The 16,554-nt window shown below is 38.2% G+C and overlaps 1 protein-coding gene across 3 annotated transcripts in view; it reads left to right on the top strand.

Annotated features, from left to right (window-relative positions):
• The window catches only part of NFATC3 (nuclear factor of activated T cells 3), a 119,152-nt gene that overhangs the window by 38,672 nt on the left and 63,926 nt on the right, over positions 1–16,554 (top strand). For all 3 annotated transcript variants that reach the window (XM_035024925.1, XM_035024926.1, XM_035024927.1), the window contains exons 2-3: positions 5,185–6,319; positions 8,273–8,435. In XM_035024925.1, the coding sequence (XP_034880816.1) occupies positions 5,185–6,319; positions 8,273–8,435 (1,298 nt within the window). The remainder of the gene's footprint in view (positions 1–5,184; positions 6,320–8,272; positions 8,436–16,554) is intronic.

Here is a 16,554-nt window from a genome sequence, read left to right as displayed (position 1 = left end):
CTTTGGCTAAGTTGTGACAGTCTCTCATTGGCTAGGCTGTTGCCTGGGGGAGGAGAAAAACTTTTCTTTCTCTTTCTTGGGGTGGTAAACTGGTGTTCACTTGCGGTGTTCATCTCTTCCTGTTCGGGCTGCAATTGAGGGAGACTTGGAGGGTGTGAGAGCTCCCCCTGCTGGCCTCCAGACTCCATTTAAAATGACATTTTCTTTTATTTCACGGTAGAATGGAAGCTCTGTGAGGATGGGGCTTTGTTTTGTTTACTCTTGTGTTTTCAGTGTCTAGAACATGCCTGTTACATAGCAGCTCCTCAGAAAATATTTTTTAGGGATGCCGGGGTGGCTCAATTGGTTAAGCGTCTATCTTCGGCTCAGGTCATGACGATCACAGGATCGGGGGATCAAGTCTGCATCTGGCTCCTTGTTCGGCAGGGAACCTGCTTCTCTCTCTGCCTTCCGCAGCCCCCCCCCCGCCCCGCCGCCGCCTCGCTTGTGCTCGTGTTTTCTCTCTCTCTCTTTGACAAAATAAATAAAATCTTTTTTTTTTTTTTTAAGATTTTATTTATTTATTTGACACAGAGAGAGACAGCTAGAGAGGGAACACAAGCAGGGGCAATGGGATAGGGAGAAGCAGGCTCCTGCTGAGCAGGGAGCCGGATGCCTGGCCTGATCCCAGGACCCTGGCATCATGACCTGAGCCAAAGGCAGACGCTTAACGATTGAGCCACCCAGGAGCCCCAATAAATAAAATCTTTTTTTTTTTTTAAAAAGATTGTATTTATTTATTTGAGAGAGAGAAAGCACATGAGAGAGGGGAGGGTCAGAGGGAGAAGCAGACCCCCTGCTGAGCAAGGAGCCCAATATGGGATTCGATCCTGGGACTCCAGGATCTTGACCTGAGCCGAAGGCAGTTGCTTAACCAACTGAGCCACCCAGGTGCCCTAAATAAAATCTTTAAAAAAATTTGTTTAAATGAATGATCGTTGCTTCTGGTTTAGGACAAAATACACATATGTGGTTGAAAGTGAACAGCACAAAGTTAGCACCCCCAAAAGTGGCAAAATGGAAATATAGAAATAAATTGATTTATCAGTGACCTTGTTGAACTGATGAAATAACCAGTTCTGGAACTGCCTTACCTTTGGACCTCTTGTTATGTTGGAAAATACCCTCCCTCCCTTCAGCTACTTTCAAATGGATTTTCTGTTTTTTTGCAGCCTAGAAACATTGTATTTCATACAGAACCATTTTTACTCTAAATTATATGAAAATTAAAAGATAACATCCTGGTTGGAGAAACTAAAGTAAAACTGATATTCATGTCCTTCTCATGTTGCATATTAAAACAAGTCTTTTGAAACAAATGTCTCTTCATAGTAGAAGTGCTAAAAATGGGTACCCTGTGATCTAGTAACTCCACCTTTAGGTATTTATTCCTGGAGAGAAATTCAAAAGAGAAAAAGCTCTATGTATAGAGCTGTTCAAAGCTATATTATTTATCAAAATAACAGGAAATAGCTATGATCATTGACTCTTGACCTTTTAAGACATGGCCTTGAAAATTGCTTAGGAACTTTTTATAAGCCTCAATAAAAAAAAAAAAACATTGAAAGACAAGTTGTATGTTATACAGGCAAAACAAAGCTAGGCTATTAGAAGTCAGAATAGTGGTTACTCTTGGTGGAGACGTAATGACTTGGAAGCTAGCCAAAGTGGGGGCTTTTGGGTTTTTTTGTGTGTGTTTTTTTTTCTTTTAAGAATACTGTTAACAGGGGCACTTGAGTGGCTCAGTCAGGTAAGTGTCTGTCTTCGGGGGTGCCTGGGTGGCTCAGATGGTTAAGCGTCTGCCTTCGACTCATGATCATGATCTCCAGGTCATGGATCTCCAGTCCTAGGATCAAGCCCCACATTGGGCTCCCACCTCAGCAGGGAGCCTGCTTCTCCCTCTCCCTCAGCCTCTCCCCCTGCTTGTGTTCTCTCTCTCTCTCTCAAATGAATAAATAAAATCTTAAAAAAAAAAAAGTGTCTGTCTTTGGCTCAGGTCATGATCTTGGGGTCCTGCCATGTTGGGCTCCCTGCTCAGTGAGGAGTCTGCTGCTTCCTCTCCCTCCCACCCCTGCTCAGGCTCTCTCTCAAATAAGTAAAACCTTAAAAAAAACAACAACCAGTACAACCTCCGAAATACTGTGACCCACAGCTATATAAAAAATATACCCATGTAGACAAAGATATATATGAAAATGTTAAATATTAGTTAAGTGTTAGGTGATAGCATTTGTTTATGATTTTCTTAGATAAGAAACATGTTTTTAACTTCTACAAAAGTTTTAATTGTGATAAAATATAGATAATATGTGTTCTTTTTTTTGATAATATGTGTTCTATATATATTTTCATAACTGCTTTATTAGGTTGTAATTCACATACCATACAATTCACCCATTTAAAGCGTACCATTCATTGTTTTTAGTATATTTACAGAGTAGGGTAATCATCACCACAGTCAATATTAGAACATTTTTATCACTCCAGGGGTGCCTGGGTGGCTCAGTCGGGTAAGCGTTGGCCTTCGACTCATCATGATCCCAGGGTTTTGGGATCAAGCCCCGAGCAGAGAGCCTGCTTCTCCCTCTCCCTCTGCTGCTCCCCCTGCTTGTGCTCTCATTCTCTCTCTCACTCTGTCAAGTAAATAAATAAAGTCTTTAAAAAAAAAATTTCATCACTCCAGAAAGAAACCCAATACCCATTAGAAGTGACTCACTGTTTTCCCCAAATCTCTTATTTTTGTTGTTCAATTCATTTTTATTTGAGTATAGTTGACACACAATGTTAAATTAGTTTCAGCTGTACAACATAATGTTTCAGTATCTCTATACATTATGCTATGCTTACCACAAGTTTATTTTTAAAAGCTTTTTCCCCCAGCTTTTGTCACTGTCAAATAGCAGTTTTCTTCTTTGGAGCTCTAACCTTCCTACTTATCTTGATTCAGTAAGTGGAGTGGGAGTGTGGAGTGAGTGGTGTACTTAAAAAGGTGTTACAGTTTATTAAGAAATACTACAGAGTTAAAAAAAAAATAATAAAGTATAATATAACATACCCATCTTAAATTTTTAAAAGGGAAAGACAAGGTAATTAACATGTAGTGAATTCTTGCTAAATATTAATCCTTATATTAGGTTGCTTGTTTTAAAATGGTCGTGTGTGTTTCACTTGATACCCTGCTCACCTCCTGACAGTTTTATAGAAAAAAACTGCCTCAGAAAACTGAGGTTCAAGCCAGTTAAATAACTTGTCCAAATTTGTACAGCTATGGAATGGCAGAGCCAGGGTTTAATTAAACATAGGGGGTTTTTTTGTTTGTTTGTTTTAATACATGTAAAAACTCTTTACTGAATGTGGTCACTAACCATAGATCATCTTTAAAGTTCCAAAATCTAGAATTTATGGAGATAGTTAAATTATGGGATGTTGGTTAATGATAGCAGCACTAGGATTCTAAAGATGTTATTTTCCAGGGGTACTAATGTAATGAAATAATGTGATCTCCTTGAGTACTTTTGAGAAGAGGCTAAAGGTTTTTGCTTCTCTCTGTTCTATCTATGAACAGTTTCGTCTTTGGTTTCCCAATGATCTCTTTGGAAAAAGTGAAGGTGTTAACCAGCACCTTGTGCTAGTGCTTCAAACTTCTGTCTCTGTGAAAAGGATAATAATCACTCCATTCCAAAAGTCAAGTTGCAAAATACCTGTATTGCTGCAAATACTCTCAGGAGGTAATTTGGCAGGACTTGTTTAGTGTTAAATATTCCGTCCAGCAAGGGTTGCATTTTAAAAGCTCTGCCATTATGAGGTTTACTTTAACAACCAATCATAGGTTAAAGGCTCTAATGAGTTATTTTCTAGTTGAGGTAAAGGATCCAGTGGGATCATGTGGCTCTTGTAAACTGGTCTGCTATGTCCAAAGATAGAAATTCTTGATGGTATGTTGTTGAAAGAGAAAGCTACTATTGTTAATCATGAAAATTTCTTGGGGGCACCTGGGTAGCTCAGTCGGTTAAGCATCTGATTTTGGCTTAGGTCATGATCTTAGGATCCTGGGATTGAGCCCCGCAGGCTCAGTGCTCAGTGGGGAATCTGCTTGAGATTCTCCCTCTCCTTCTGCCCCTCCCCCATTCATGTGCGCATGTGTGCACGCTCTCTCTCTCAAATTAAAAAAAAAATTCTTTAGTGGAAAGTTCTGGCACTACTGCACGAAAATTGAGGTCTTGGAGAGGTTAAATGATACTACTAAGAGCTCACAGTTAATGGCAAAGGTGAACTAGAATCTAGGTCTCCTAAGTTGAGTCTGTAATCCTTCGCATTAATAAACTTAGTGTGTATGCTTATGAACTAAAAACATTTCAAAGACTCTGTTCTATTCTTTATTCCATTTTAACTTGCAGACCCCAGATGAGGCTGAATTTATAGAATTGTATCATTTTATAATTCCATGAATGTTTTTTGGAATTATGAATATGATTTTTTTTTTTTTAAGATTTTATTTATTTATTTGACAGAGCGAGAGAGACAGTGAGAGAGGGAACACAAGCAGGGGGAGTGGGAGAGGGAGAAACAGGCGGAGCCTGATGTGGGGCTCGATCCCAGGAACCTGGGATCATGACCCGAGCCGAAGGCAGACACGTAACAACTGAGCCACCCAGGTGCCCCTGATTATTTCTTTTATAGAAGCATTTATTTTCAGATGTTTTGTGATTTTCATTTTAGAAAATGTAGAAATAAGGGAAAAATTACACCTATAATTACAAATATAAATATGTAATAATAACATATCTGCAGAAATAACCAGATATATTTTTTTAAAAATACATGTTGGGGCGCCTGGCTGGCTCATTCAGTAGAGCATGCAACTCTTGATCTCAGGGTTGTGAGTTCAAGCCCCATGTTGGGTGTAGAGATTATGTTAAAAATTAAAAAAAAAACAACCCACATTGTTGGTGTTGGCAGAGAAGGGATTTGAATATAAACAAAACACACACACCACTCTGTAGTGGAGCTAATGATACACATTTTGTATCCACTTTTTTCTCTCAAGATTATTATTTACTTTCTCATCTAGTAATTTATACATCTAAATTTTCTAATTTCTTGTTTTGTTGATTTTTTTTCTTTTTTTTTTCTTTCCCCCCATAGATCTTGAGCCAGATGATTGTGCATCCATTTACATCTTTAATGTAGATCCACCTCCATCTGCTTTAAACTCACCACTTTGCTTACCACATCATGGATTACCGTCTCACTCTTCTGTTTTGTCACCATCGTTTCAGCTCCAAGGTCACAAAAACTATGAAGGAACTTGTGAGATTCCTGAATCTAAATACAGCCCATTAGGTGGTCCCAAAACTTTTGAGTGCCCAAGTATTCAAATTACATCCATCTCTCCTAACTGTCATCAAGAAATAGATGCTCATGAAGATGACCTACACATAAATGACCCAGAAAGGGAGTATTTGGAAAGGCCTTCTAGAGATCATCTCTATCTTCCTCTTGAGCCATCCTACCGGGAGTCTTCCCTTAGTCCTAGTCCTGCCAGCAGTATATCTTCTAGGAGCTGGTTCTCAGATGCATCTTCTTGTGAATCTCTTTCACACATTTATGATGATGTGGATTCGGAGTTGAACGAAGCTGCCGCCCGATTTACTCTCGGATCCCCTCTGACTTCTCCTGGTGGCTCGCCAGGAGGCTGCCCTGGGGAAGAGTCCTGGCATCAACAATATGGACTTGGACACTCCTTGTCACCCAGGCAATCTCCTTGCCACTCTCCTAGATCTAGTGTCACTGATGAGAATTGGCTGAGCCCCAGGCCAGCCTCAGGGCCCTCGTCAAGGCCTACCTCCCCCTGTGGGAAACGCCGGCACTCCAGTGCTGAGGTTTGTTATGCTGGGTCCCTTTCACCCCATCACTCACCTGTTCCTTCTCCTGGTCACTCCCCCAGGGGAAGTGTAACAGAAGATACCTGGCTTAATGCTTCTGTCCAGGGGGGATCAGGCCTTGGCCCTGCACTTTTTCCATTTCAGTACTGTGTAGAGACTGATATCCCTCTGAAAACAAGGAAGACTTCTGAAGATCAAGCTACTGTACTACCAGGAAAATTAGAGCTCTGTTCAGATGACCAAGGGAATTTATCACCATCCCGGGAGACTTCGATAGATGATGGCCTTGGATCTCAGTATCCTTTAAAGAAAGATTCATCTGGTGACCAGTTTCTTTCAGTTCCTTCACCTTTTACCTGGAGCAAACCAAAGCCTGGCCACACCCCAATATTTCGGTGAGTTGATGGAAATGGCTGCTGGTCATTGTTCATGCTTATGGGTTATTGGTGGCATGCGACTACATTATCTATATGGAATGGTTTGACCATTCCCCCCGCCCCCTTTTTCAGTGTCTTTTGGACAAATCAATTAAAGTCTTTTCCATTGAGTCTTAAAAGGGCCTTTATAGAGGCTGGACTTAGCATTTTAAAAGCATATAGATAATGAATTGTAAATAATAGTAAATTACATTTAAGAATCCCTAGAAAGAATTTTCTTATCTAAAAAAGCTTCTTGTAAAGGGTTTGATTATAATATGAGTTAAATTACTAATAAAACTAATTGCGAATAGGCTTTTTATATTTTTAAGAACTTATTGTACAAATGAAGTTTGTATATTAAGGCAAGCTTTTTTCACAATTTTTTGTCTTTTGACTTTATAAATTTGACTTTTTTATTAGTGTAGAGGAATTTTAACATTTTATGTATTCAAATTTGTCTTCTGCCGTATGGCTTTTGGATTTTGTGTTATATTTGAAAGCCTTACCCCAGTCTAAAATAATTAAAAATAAGCAAAAATCTAACTTGTACATTTCTAATAAAATTTTTATTTACATATTAGTTTTATAATATATGTATATAACATACAGTATTTGTATTTATATATATATATTTGAATCTTGAGTCTAGCTAAGGACTGGAGTAAAGTGTAACAACTTTATTTTCCAAATGACTGATCAGTTACCATAATCCTATTTTATAGAATCAATCTAGTCTATAATTGATTAGAAAAGACAACTGTTATCGTCCACATGGTGGAGTTGGGTTTGTTTACTTTTTTTTTTTTTAATGATTTTTCACTGGTATGAATGTTTATTTCTTGATCCAGATCTTTAGAAAAATAAAATGTGGAATTATGGTATTGAAGACACCTTTAAGCCTATCATGCACACTGCTTCTGAAAATTATCTTAATCTTTTTAGGGGTTTACTTAAGTCTATGGAACAGTGTGGAAACTAGCTGAGAGTTGAAATTGAGTTGTTTCAGACTAGTAGAAGTTAATACCTTTTGTGTTTCACAGTAGTTAGTAAAGCTGGGCTGGGGACATTCAAAGAAATGAATGATAGGAATAACAGCATTTCAGAGGTGGAAGAGACCTTAAAAGTCCTATTTCATCAGTCACTAAGAAGATATTTTTAACATTAATTATTGTAGCTTTGGGTCCTTAAATATTTGACCTATAGATGTATAAGTTACTTCTTTTTTAAATCCTACATTTTCAGTGTTAATATGTCTGAATGAATCTGTATCCCTACCCCTTTAAGCTGTTTAAATTATCTTACTGATCAACTGACATTTTCTCTAAAATTGACAGAGTGCTTCAGTGATAGGCCTTATATTTTTTTCAGCCAGGTGTATAGTGAAATTAAATTTGTTCCTCAAATTACAGTATACTGCTGACTATAAGCAGTATTTCAGTGAGACAGGGAAAAGAGCTATAGGGAGAAAGTGGGGAAGCAACATGTACAGCAGACTAACTTCTATGGCTACACATCATGAAGGAGGTCTATGTACTGAGATACAGGGATGTTTGGATCCTTAGACATTGATATACATACACACAGATGGACATCTTTGCTTAAGAAAATTAAATTCTTTTGTTTTTATAATTATGTACACATAGTTGAGAATCAGTTATAGTTTTACAGAATGTTAAAACTTGTCCTTTTAAAAAAAAAATACAGGAAACCAAGAAGTAAATGAAATTGATTTTATTCTTCAGGTTAAAGAATTATTTCTTAAGTACCCATCATATCCAGTGTTATAACTTATTAAGTGAAGTTTTGCAGTACTCTGCTTCAGAGATCACAGGAAGAAAGAAATGTTCGTTGCTAGCAAAGAAGTGATTTGAATCATTGCTTGGCAATAATAGCATGGTGAAATGAATTTTTTGTGTGTTTTGTTTATAGCACATCTTCATTACCTCCACTAGACTGGCCTTTACCAACTCATTTTGGACAGTGTGAACTGAAAATAGAAGTGCAACCTAAAACTCATCATCGAGCCCATTATGAAACTGAAGGTAGTCGAGGAGCAGTAAAAGCATCTACTGGGGGACATCCTGTTGTAAAGGTATGAGTTGGGGCTTCTTTTGGAGATACCATATATCTGTTGATGATAGTCTGCACATTTAGGTACTACTGAGCCCAAAGAGAGAAAACTCAAAGCTTCAAAGCCTCTATTGAGGTTTTGTGTTCTTGTTGATAATGGCAGCACTTCTGCATTGAGGATTTTTGGATTTTTTTGTTTTGTTTTATTTTCTATACTGAAAAATAGTCTTTTGATTGTGGACTGACTCTCTAGCTGGGGAACTCTGGGGAAAGATTATAGTGATCAAACAGTTGTTTTTCTCATTAAAACAAAACACAAGGGGTGCCTGGGTGGCTCAGTCGTTAAGCATTTGCCTTCAGCTGAGGTCATGATCCCGGGGTCCTGCGATCGAGCCCCACATCGGGCTCCCTGCTCAGCGGGAGGCCTATTTCTCCCTCTCCCACTCCCCATGCTTGTGTTCCCTCTCTCGCTGTATCTCTCTCTGTCAAATAAATCTTTAAAAAAACAAAAAACAAAACCACAACTGTATTATGCTTTTAAGTATAATACACGCTCATTTAAAATCCAAGTAACACCAAAAAAGTAGAATAAAGCAGTAAATTACCCCAAATCTAAGCCCTTCAGAAAGGGGCACATGGGTGGCTCAGTTGGTGAAGCGTCTGTCTTCTGCTCAGGTCATGATCCCGGGGTCCTGGGATCGAGTCCCGCATCGGGCTCCCTGCTGAGCAGGAAGCCTGCTTCTCCCTCTCCCTCTGCCTGCCACTCCCCCTGCTTGTGCTCTCTCTGTCAAGTAAATAAAATCTTAAAAAAAAAAAAAAACCCTCAGAAATAAGTAGTTGTTAGTATTTGATTAACATTTCAGATAATTCTCTGTATATTTAATGAAAGACTGAGTGGATGGCTAGAAAATAGAATGAATTTTTTAAGGATAAGATTATACTGAACATCTTTGTGATTAAAATATTTATTTTTATCTGAATTTATTAGAAGAAAATAAAACTAACCTGAAATCATAAAAATTATATAATAGTTGAGTGTGTGAAATATATTTAATATGTAAGTTTTGAATCATAATAGTTGAATATTAACTTTAATTTTATTTGAATGAAACATTTTAAAAATGAAATAGAAGTAAAACTAAGAACTACCGAATCTTAGATATTGTTCTTCATTCTCAGAGGTCCTAAAAAGATCTAAGGTCAAAGATACTAAATAGGGGCGCCTGGGTGGCTCAGTTGTTAAGCGTCTGCCTTTGGCTCAGGTCATGAGCCCGCTCCCTGCTCAGCGAGAAGCCTGCTTCTCCCTTTCCCACTCCCCCAGCTTGTGTTCCCTCTCTCACTGTGTCTCTGTCAAATAAATAAAAATCTTTAAAAAAAAAAATAAAAGATTTTATTTATTTATTTGAGACACAGAGAACATGAGCAGGGGGTGGGGCGGAGGGAGAAGGAGAGAGAGAATCTCAAGCAGACTCCCTGCTGAGTGGGGAGCCTTACGCAGGGCTCTATCCCAGGACCCTGAGATCATGACCTGAGCAGAAGTCAGATGCTCAAGTGACTGAGCCACCCAGGCGCCCCTGCAATTGTTTTTTTAATATCCTAGTCTTAATGTGTGTATTCCAGGAGAAAAAGTAAAATGTGGTAAATTTGTAAATGGAGAATGCAAAATAGAAAGAAGTTGAATGTTCTTTTATTATTAAATTGGTTTGATAGATGAATGATTGATACTGGTATATATATGTTGTATGTCATATATATATGCACATATATATGTATATATATAGTCTCATGTCTTTGTATACTGTATGGTTAGGGACTGTAGAATTATGCAGCACTGTTAATCTTATTCCAAGTTCCCAGTGGGGTTTTCTTAGGTTTTACACATCTATAATGTTTTTGAGTTGTGGGGATAAAAAATTTCTGTAGTGCCTTTGGCATGTACAAGCACAATTGAGAAACATGCAGGTTAGTCTAAAATGAAACTAAATTGTTTACTTGTTGCCAGGAAATTAATCTGTAGTAAATTTAGCATAGGTTATAATGAATACTTAATCAGATTATTTTTCTTTTTAGTCCTTAGCCAAATATGGGAAAATTGTCTCTTTAATTAAAGTCGGTAGTTTTTATTAGAGTTTTGTAGTGAAGATGTACATTTTCATCATTCACTAGGATTGAAAGAGACTTACAGATTTTAATACTATGAATTTTGTTTTAAATGTTTTAACATATAGAATCTCCGTATCTTTTAGAATAATTTTTTAATTTTTAGAACACATATTTTAAAAGAATTTTTTTCATGTGCACATTTATTCCCAAAGTGCTAAAAGAGAATATGCTATTTAAATTGCCGAATTCAGTGACATTTTACATATTTGTGCTCCTGCTAATCGCAAAAATTCCCTTTTTGTACTGCTTTATAGTTTATAAAATGTTTTCTCAGAGTTTATATTTAATATTCACAATAGTTCTTTGAAAAGGGCAAGGCAAGTACATTGTGCAGGTGATTTAAGATTACACATGATGTAGGGGCGCCTGGGTGGCTTGGTCGGTTAAGCATCTGCCTTTGGCTCGGGTCATGATCTCAGGGACCTGGGATTGAGCCCCACATCAGGCTCCCTGCTCAGTGGGGAGTCTCCTTCTCCCTTCCCTTTGCCCCTCTGCCTGCTTGTGCTCTCTCTCCCTCTCTCTCAAATAAATAAATAAAATCTTAAAAAAAAAGATTACACATGATGTAATTGGTAGAGATCTTAAACCCAGGCCTTTTGACTCTGCTGTTATGTTTTCTATTGTACTATATTGCCTCTTATACTACAGTTAAGTTATAATTTCGTAGTGCTTTTCATTTTCATAACTACTTTCACATTGTCTCATTTAATTCTCCAAATAAGCTTTTTTAGAAACCCTGGTCTTTGACTTAAAGTCACATGCTGCTTCTATTACCTTTATAATCCCTGATAAAAATCTTAGACCTTTATTTACCATTATTGTAGTTTAAGCTCTCTTGGATTAATCATGTTAGGCTCCCTACTATGACTAATACTTCCCAGTTCTCAGTGGTTTAGGACCCAAATAAAGGAAGTTTATTTTTTATTTTCTTAGAGATTGTCACTCATGAATTCAAGGTCTCTCCATCTTGTGATGCTATCATCTTCAATACACAGCCTCCATGGTTCCTAGGAAAAGCAAATGGAGTATAGGGAAGGTACATAAGATACGTGAACCTGGAAATTACTACCAGTTATTACTTCTCACAGTCCAATGGCCAGAAGTAGTCACATGACCCTACTTATATAGACAGGGACTGTGAAAAGTAGTCCCTGGGTTGGGAGTCTTTCCTCAGCAACAACTCTATACTATACTATACAACATGACTCTACATAAATCTTTGATGTCAGCATGTCTTCTCTGCCATATCCCCTATACAGTATTGGTCTTTTAATTTATATTCAGGAGTTTAATAGTAGATAAGTGACTAATAGGGTTCTGTAGCCACACTGCTTGGGTTTGATTCCTATCCTGTACTTTGGCCAAGTAACTTTTCTAGATTTTTTTTTATTAAATCATTCAATGCTTAATTTATTCATCCATCTATCCACTCACTCACTCAGTAAATATTTTTTGATTGCTCACTACATTATAGACAGTATTGTAGATGCTGGGGATCTAGAGATGAACAAGACAAAGTCCTGCCCTCATGGGCCTTTCTTACATTATACTGAGAAGAGACAATGAAAAAGTAAATAAAATATTATTACAATGTTATAATAGTGAGAATTAGTATGTGATGTGATAAGAGACTAATTATCACTTTTTTATGAAGTGAGGATAATATCATCCTACCTAAGAACTGATATGAGGATTAAATGAAACACTGCATGTACAGAACATGGCATAGTACCTTACACAAATGCTCAGTAAATGTTGATCAGTACTCTGTGAACCCTGATGAAGAATAAGTAGCAGAGTAAGAGTAAGAGAGCATACAAGTGGTGGGGTGGTTAGAATCTTAAGCAGACTCTGCGCTGACCGCAGACCCCAATGCAGGGCTTGATCTCACAACCCTGAGATTACCACCTGAGCCGAAACCAAGAGTCAGTCCAGTCACTTAACTGACTGCATCACTCAGGTGCCCCTGAAGTAAATAATCTTATTCGTTAATATGGTGTGCAACTATTTAATACATTCAAGCCAGTCTTTTACTATAGTAGCTGGGGATTCAGTGGGGGGAAATCAGACATGTTTCCTAGTTCCATGAAGTTTATAGTTTGGTGAAGCTTGCAAATGAGATAATAACAGTAAAGTAGGATAAAGGTTTAATGGAGGAAATTCACATTTCTAAAAGAGCAAATAGGTGAAGGGGTTGAAATGGGTACTGCTTATTTAAAAAAAGGTCGTAGAGGGCGCCTGGGTGGCTCAGTCGTTAAGCATCTGCCTTCGGCTCAGGTCATGATCCCACCGTCCTGGGATCGAGCCCCACATCAGGCTCCCTGCTCTGCGGGAAGTCTGCTTCTCCCTCTCCCACTCCCCCTGCTTGTGTTCCCTCTCTCACTGTGTCTGTCTCTGTCAAATAAATAAAATCTTTAAAAAAAAAAAAAAGTGTATAGCTCATTAATAAACATTAACCAGAGAAAAGGTAGATACTAAGAAAGGATAAGTAGAGGGAAGAGTTTAGAACTGCACTATCCTGGGGCGCCTGGGTGGCTCAGTCGTTAAGCATCTGCCTTTGGCTCAGGTCATGGTCACAGGGTCCTGGGATCGAGCTCCGCATCGGGCTTCCTACTTCGTGGGAAGCCTGCTTCTCCCTCTCCCACTCTCCCTGCTTGTGTTCCCTCTCTTGCTGTGTCTCTCTCTGTCAGATAAATAAAGAAAATCTAAAAAAAAAAAAAGAGAGAGAGAGAACTACACTATCCAATCCAGTAGCCACTGGCCACATTTAAATTTAAATTAACCAGAATTAGAAATGAGTTCTTTAGTTGCATTATCAGCATTTCAAGTGTTGGTAGGTGTGTGGCTAATGACTGTTGTCTTTTCTTTTTTTTTTTTTTTAGGGAGGAAGGGAAAGAGAGGGAGAGAATCTTAAGCAGGCTTCATGCCCAGTGCGGAGCCTAATGCAGGGCTTGATCTCACAACCCTGAGATCATGACCTAAGCCAAAATCAAGAGTCAGATGCTTAACTGAGCAACCCAGGAGCCCCTACATTGTCTTTTTTTTTTTTAGATTTTATTTATTTGAGAGAGAGAGACAGAGATAGTGAGAGAGATCACAAGTGGGGTGGAGAGGGAGAAGTAGGCTCCCCGCAGAGCAAGGAGCCCAATGCGGGACTCGATCCCAGGACCCCGGGATCATGACCCAAGCCGAAGGCAGATGCCCAACCGACTGAGCCACCCAGGCGCCGCCTACATTGTCTTTTTAACAAATGATGTTGGAGCAATTGGACATCCATAGGACATCCATTTATTTTCCATTCAGAAAATAAATCTGAACCTAAACCTCACATTTTACACAAGAATTGATTCCACATAGATCATGGATTTTTAAAAAAATGCAGATGTAGAAGATTTTTATCATTGCAGAAAGTTCTGTTGGGCAGTGCTGGTTTGATAGCCAGGGAACAGGAACAAGTTGAAGACTGCAAATATAAAGGGGTAGTACAAGAGAGTTCCTTTGTGGTGTTGGAAGAGTTCCTTATCTTGACTGTGATGTTGGTTACTTGAATCTACACATGGGGTAGAATTGCATAAAGCTACACATACATTTTATTATACAGTGATAATTTTATTAAGGCACAGATATTTAGTATTTTTTAAATTTATTTATTTGAGAGCACACGCACAAGTCCGGGGGGCGGAGGGAAGAGGCAGAGGGAGAGAGAAAAGCAGACTCTCCACTGAGCAAGGCAGCCTGCGGCAGGCCAATCCCAGGACCTGGAAATCATTCCCTGAGCCAAAGACAGACGCTTAACCAACTGAGCCACCCAGACACTCCCAACGCATAGATATTTTGAATCTCATCTTAAAAGTTACTGAAATTTTAAAAATGGGGATTGTTGGGACACTTGGGTGACTCAGTTGGTTGGCATCCGACTCTTGGTTTTGGCTTAGGTCTTGATCTCACAGTCATGGGATCGAGCCAGGCACCAGGCTCCACACTGCACAGAGTCTGCTTGAGGGTCTCACTCTCCTTCTTCTGCCCCTCCCTGCTTGCTTGCTTGCTTTCTCTCTCTCTGAAGTAAATAAATAAATCCTAAACAATTAAAATGAAAATGGGATTGTAGAATTTTTTTCATACTTAGACTTTGTATTTCATCATACACCAAGATCCTTTCCCAGGTGATGATTTTTTTTATATGATGTTGTTATATGCACATTTTCAGTTTGAAACAGTTTGTTTATATTATGGAAATTTAATTTTGTAATTTTGTATTTTTAGTATTTCTATGATGTATTCTCATGTTTCTGATATATTCAGATTCCACCCCCCCCCCCCGAGTAATTTAGCAGAACTGATAATAGAATTGCTCTTATTGAAGCTGCTCTGGTTTGTCCTATAGTGACCTTCAGGCTTTAACACTCCAGCTTTAGTTAAATTAAGCAGGCACAGACCTTTGCTATGGAAACGATACAGAAACATAACAAACAACTTGGCTTACTTTCTTCTCCAAAGCAGAGGGTGCCTGAAGAGAGTTATACTGATGCTAGATGAAAGTTTTTAGAGAGTAATGTTAGCAGCAATAATTTGTTTATGGCCTATAACATAATGCTCATCTGAAAATAAAGTGGGAAGACAGTCTAATTTATTTGACGTCCCTTTCAAATCCCTAAGATGCATAGGAGAAACCCTATTTTTTATATGCTGTATAGTCCATATGCTTGGAGCAGATGCTGGCTGAAGTATGTGTTACAAAATATATTCCCTTTGAAATCTTATATGCATGATTACCTTCCCCCATCACTGGTTTATTTTACTATCGAAGTATAAAGGACAGGTGGCTTATGTCTTTGCCAAGCTGGTATTAATGTGAGTCATCTAATATGACTAGGATACTTTGGTATATAGTACTTACTGGTACGTGATATTTGGGTAGCTTAATAGATAGCAATAAAATTTTTATTTGTATTTTCTATTTTAGACTTAACTACTTCGTTTAGAACAGCCTACTTTAGTGACTGTTATTCTTATTTAAATAATTCTGCTGGCTAATCTCATGAGTTATTTTGCTCCACAAAATTGTCCTCTCTTATTCCAAAATTCATTCATTCATCAGTGATTGAACGTCTGTAATGTGCTAGGTACTCTACTGTGCTCTGGAGGTAACAGGATGGACCCTGTCCCCTTCACAATACTTAGAGGCGAGTGGTAAAGTTGTTGGTGTTTCTTCCTCTATTAGACGAATAGTTGGTTCCATAGAGTAATTTGTTCAATTTGGATTAAACATGAAAGAGCAACAGGTATAGCAGAAAGGAATAGCTAATCACTTAGTAACCATGGGTTTCCAATTTCTTCTTTAGTTATTGATTTAGTTTTTTTTTTATTGTGATCATGTTGGCATTTTATTTTTTTATGGAATATTTTCAATTTAATTAAATCTGTATAAAATTTATTAACTTATTCTATGAAAATATATAAAAAGAAATCACAACTGAAAGTATTGAGGGGTACCTGGTTGGCTCAGTCAATGTAGGTTTTTTTTTTTTTTGAGAGAGAGTGAGAGAGAGCACGGGCGCATGCTTGTGCAAGGCGGTGGGGAGGAGCAGACCTAGAGGGAGAGAGAGAATCTCAAGCAGAAGCCCCACTGAGCCCGGAGCAGACACAGGGCTCAATCCCACGAGATCATGACCTGAGCCAAAATCAAGGGTTCAACACTTAACCAGCTGAGCCACACAGGTGCCCTGGGGTGTGCAGCTCTTGATCTTGGGGTTGTAGGTTTGAGCCCCAGGTTGGGTGTAGAGATTACTTAAAAATAAGATCTTAAAAAAAGAGAGAATATTGATAGATTTCTTGACTATATAAATATTTACAGAAAACTGCAACTTCCAGTTAAATATAGTAAATTGAACACATATATTTTACTGTCATTAGAACTTAGACAGCTGCAACTTAAGCCTGTTGGATAGAGAGAATCAGTAAAGAACACAAATCATTTT

This window comes from Mirounga leonina, unplaced genomic scaffold, assembly GCF_011800145.1.
Source record: "Mirounga leonina isolate KUSES-001 unplaced genomic scaffold, KU_Mleo_1.0 Mir_180, whole genome shotgun sequence".
Lineage (NCBI taxonomy): Eukaryota > Metazoa > Chordata > Mammalia > Carnivora > Phocidae > Mirounga > Mirounga leonina.
The sequence above is the reverse complement of the archived record's forward strand: the minus strand, read 5'-3'. Positions and strand labels throughout refer to the sequence as shown.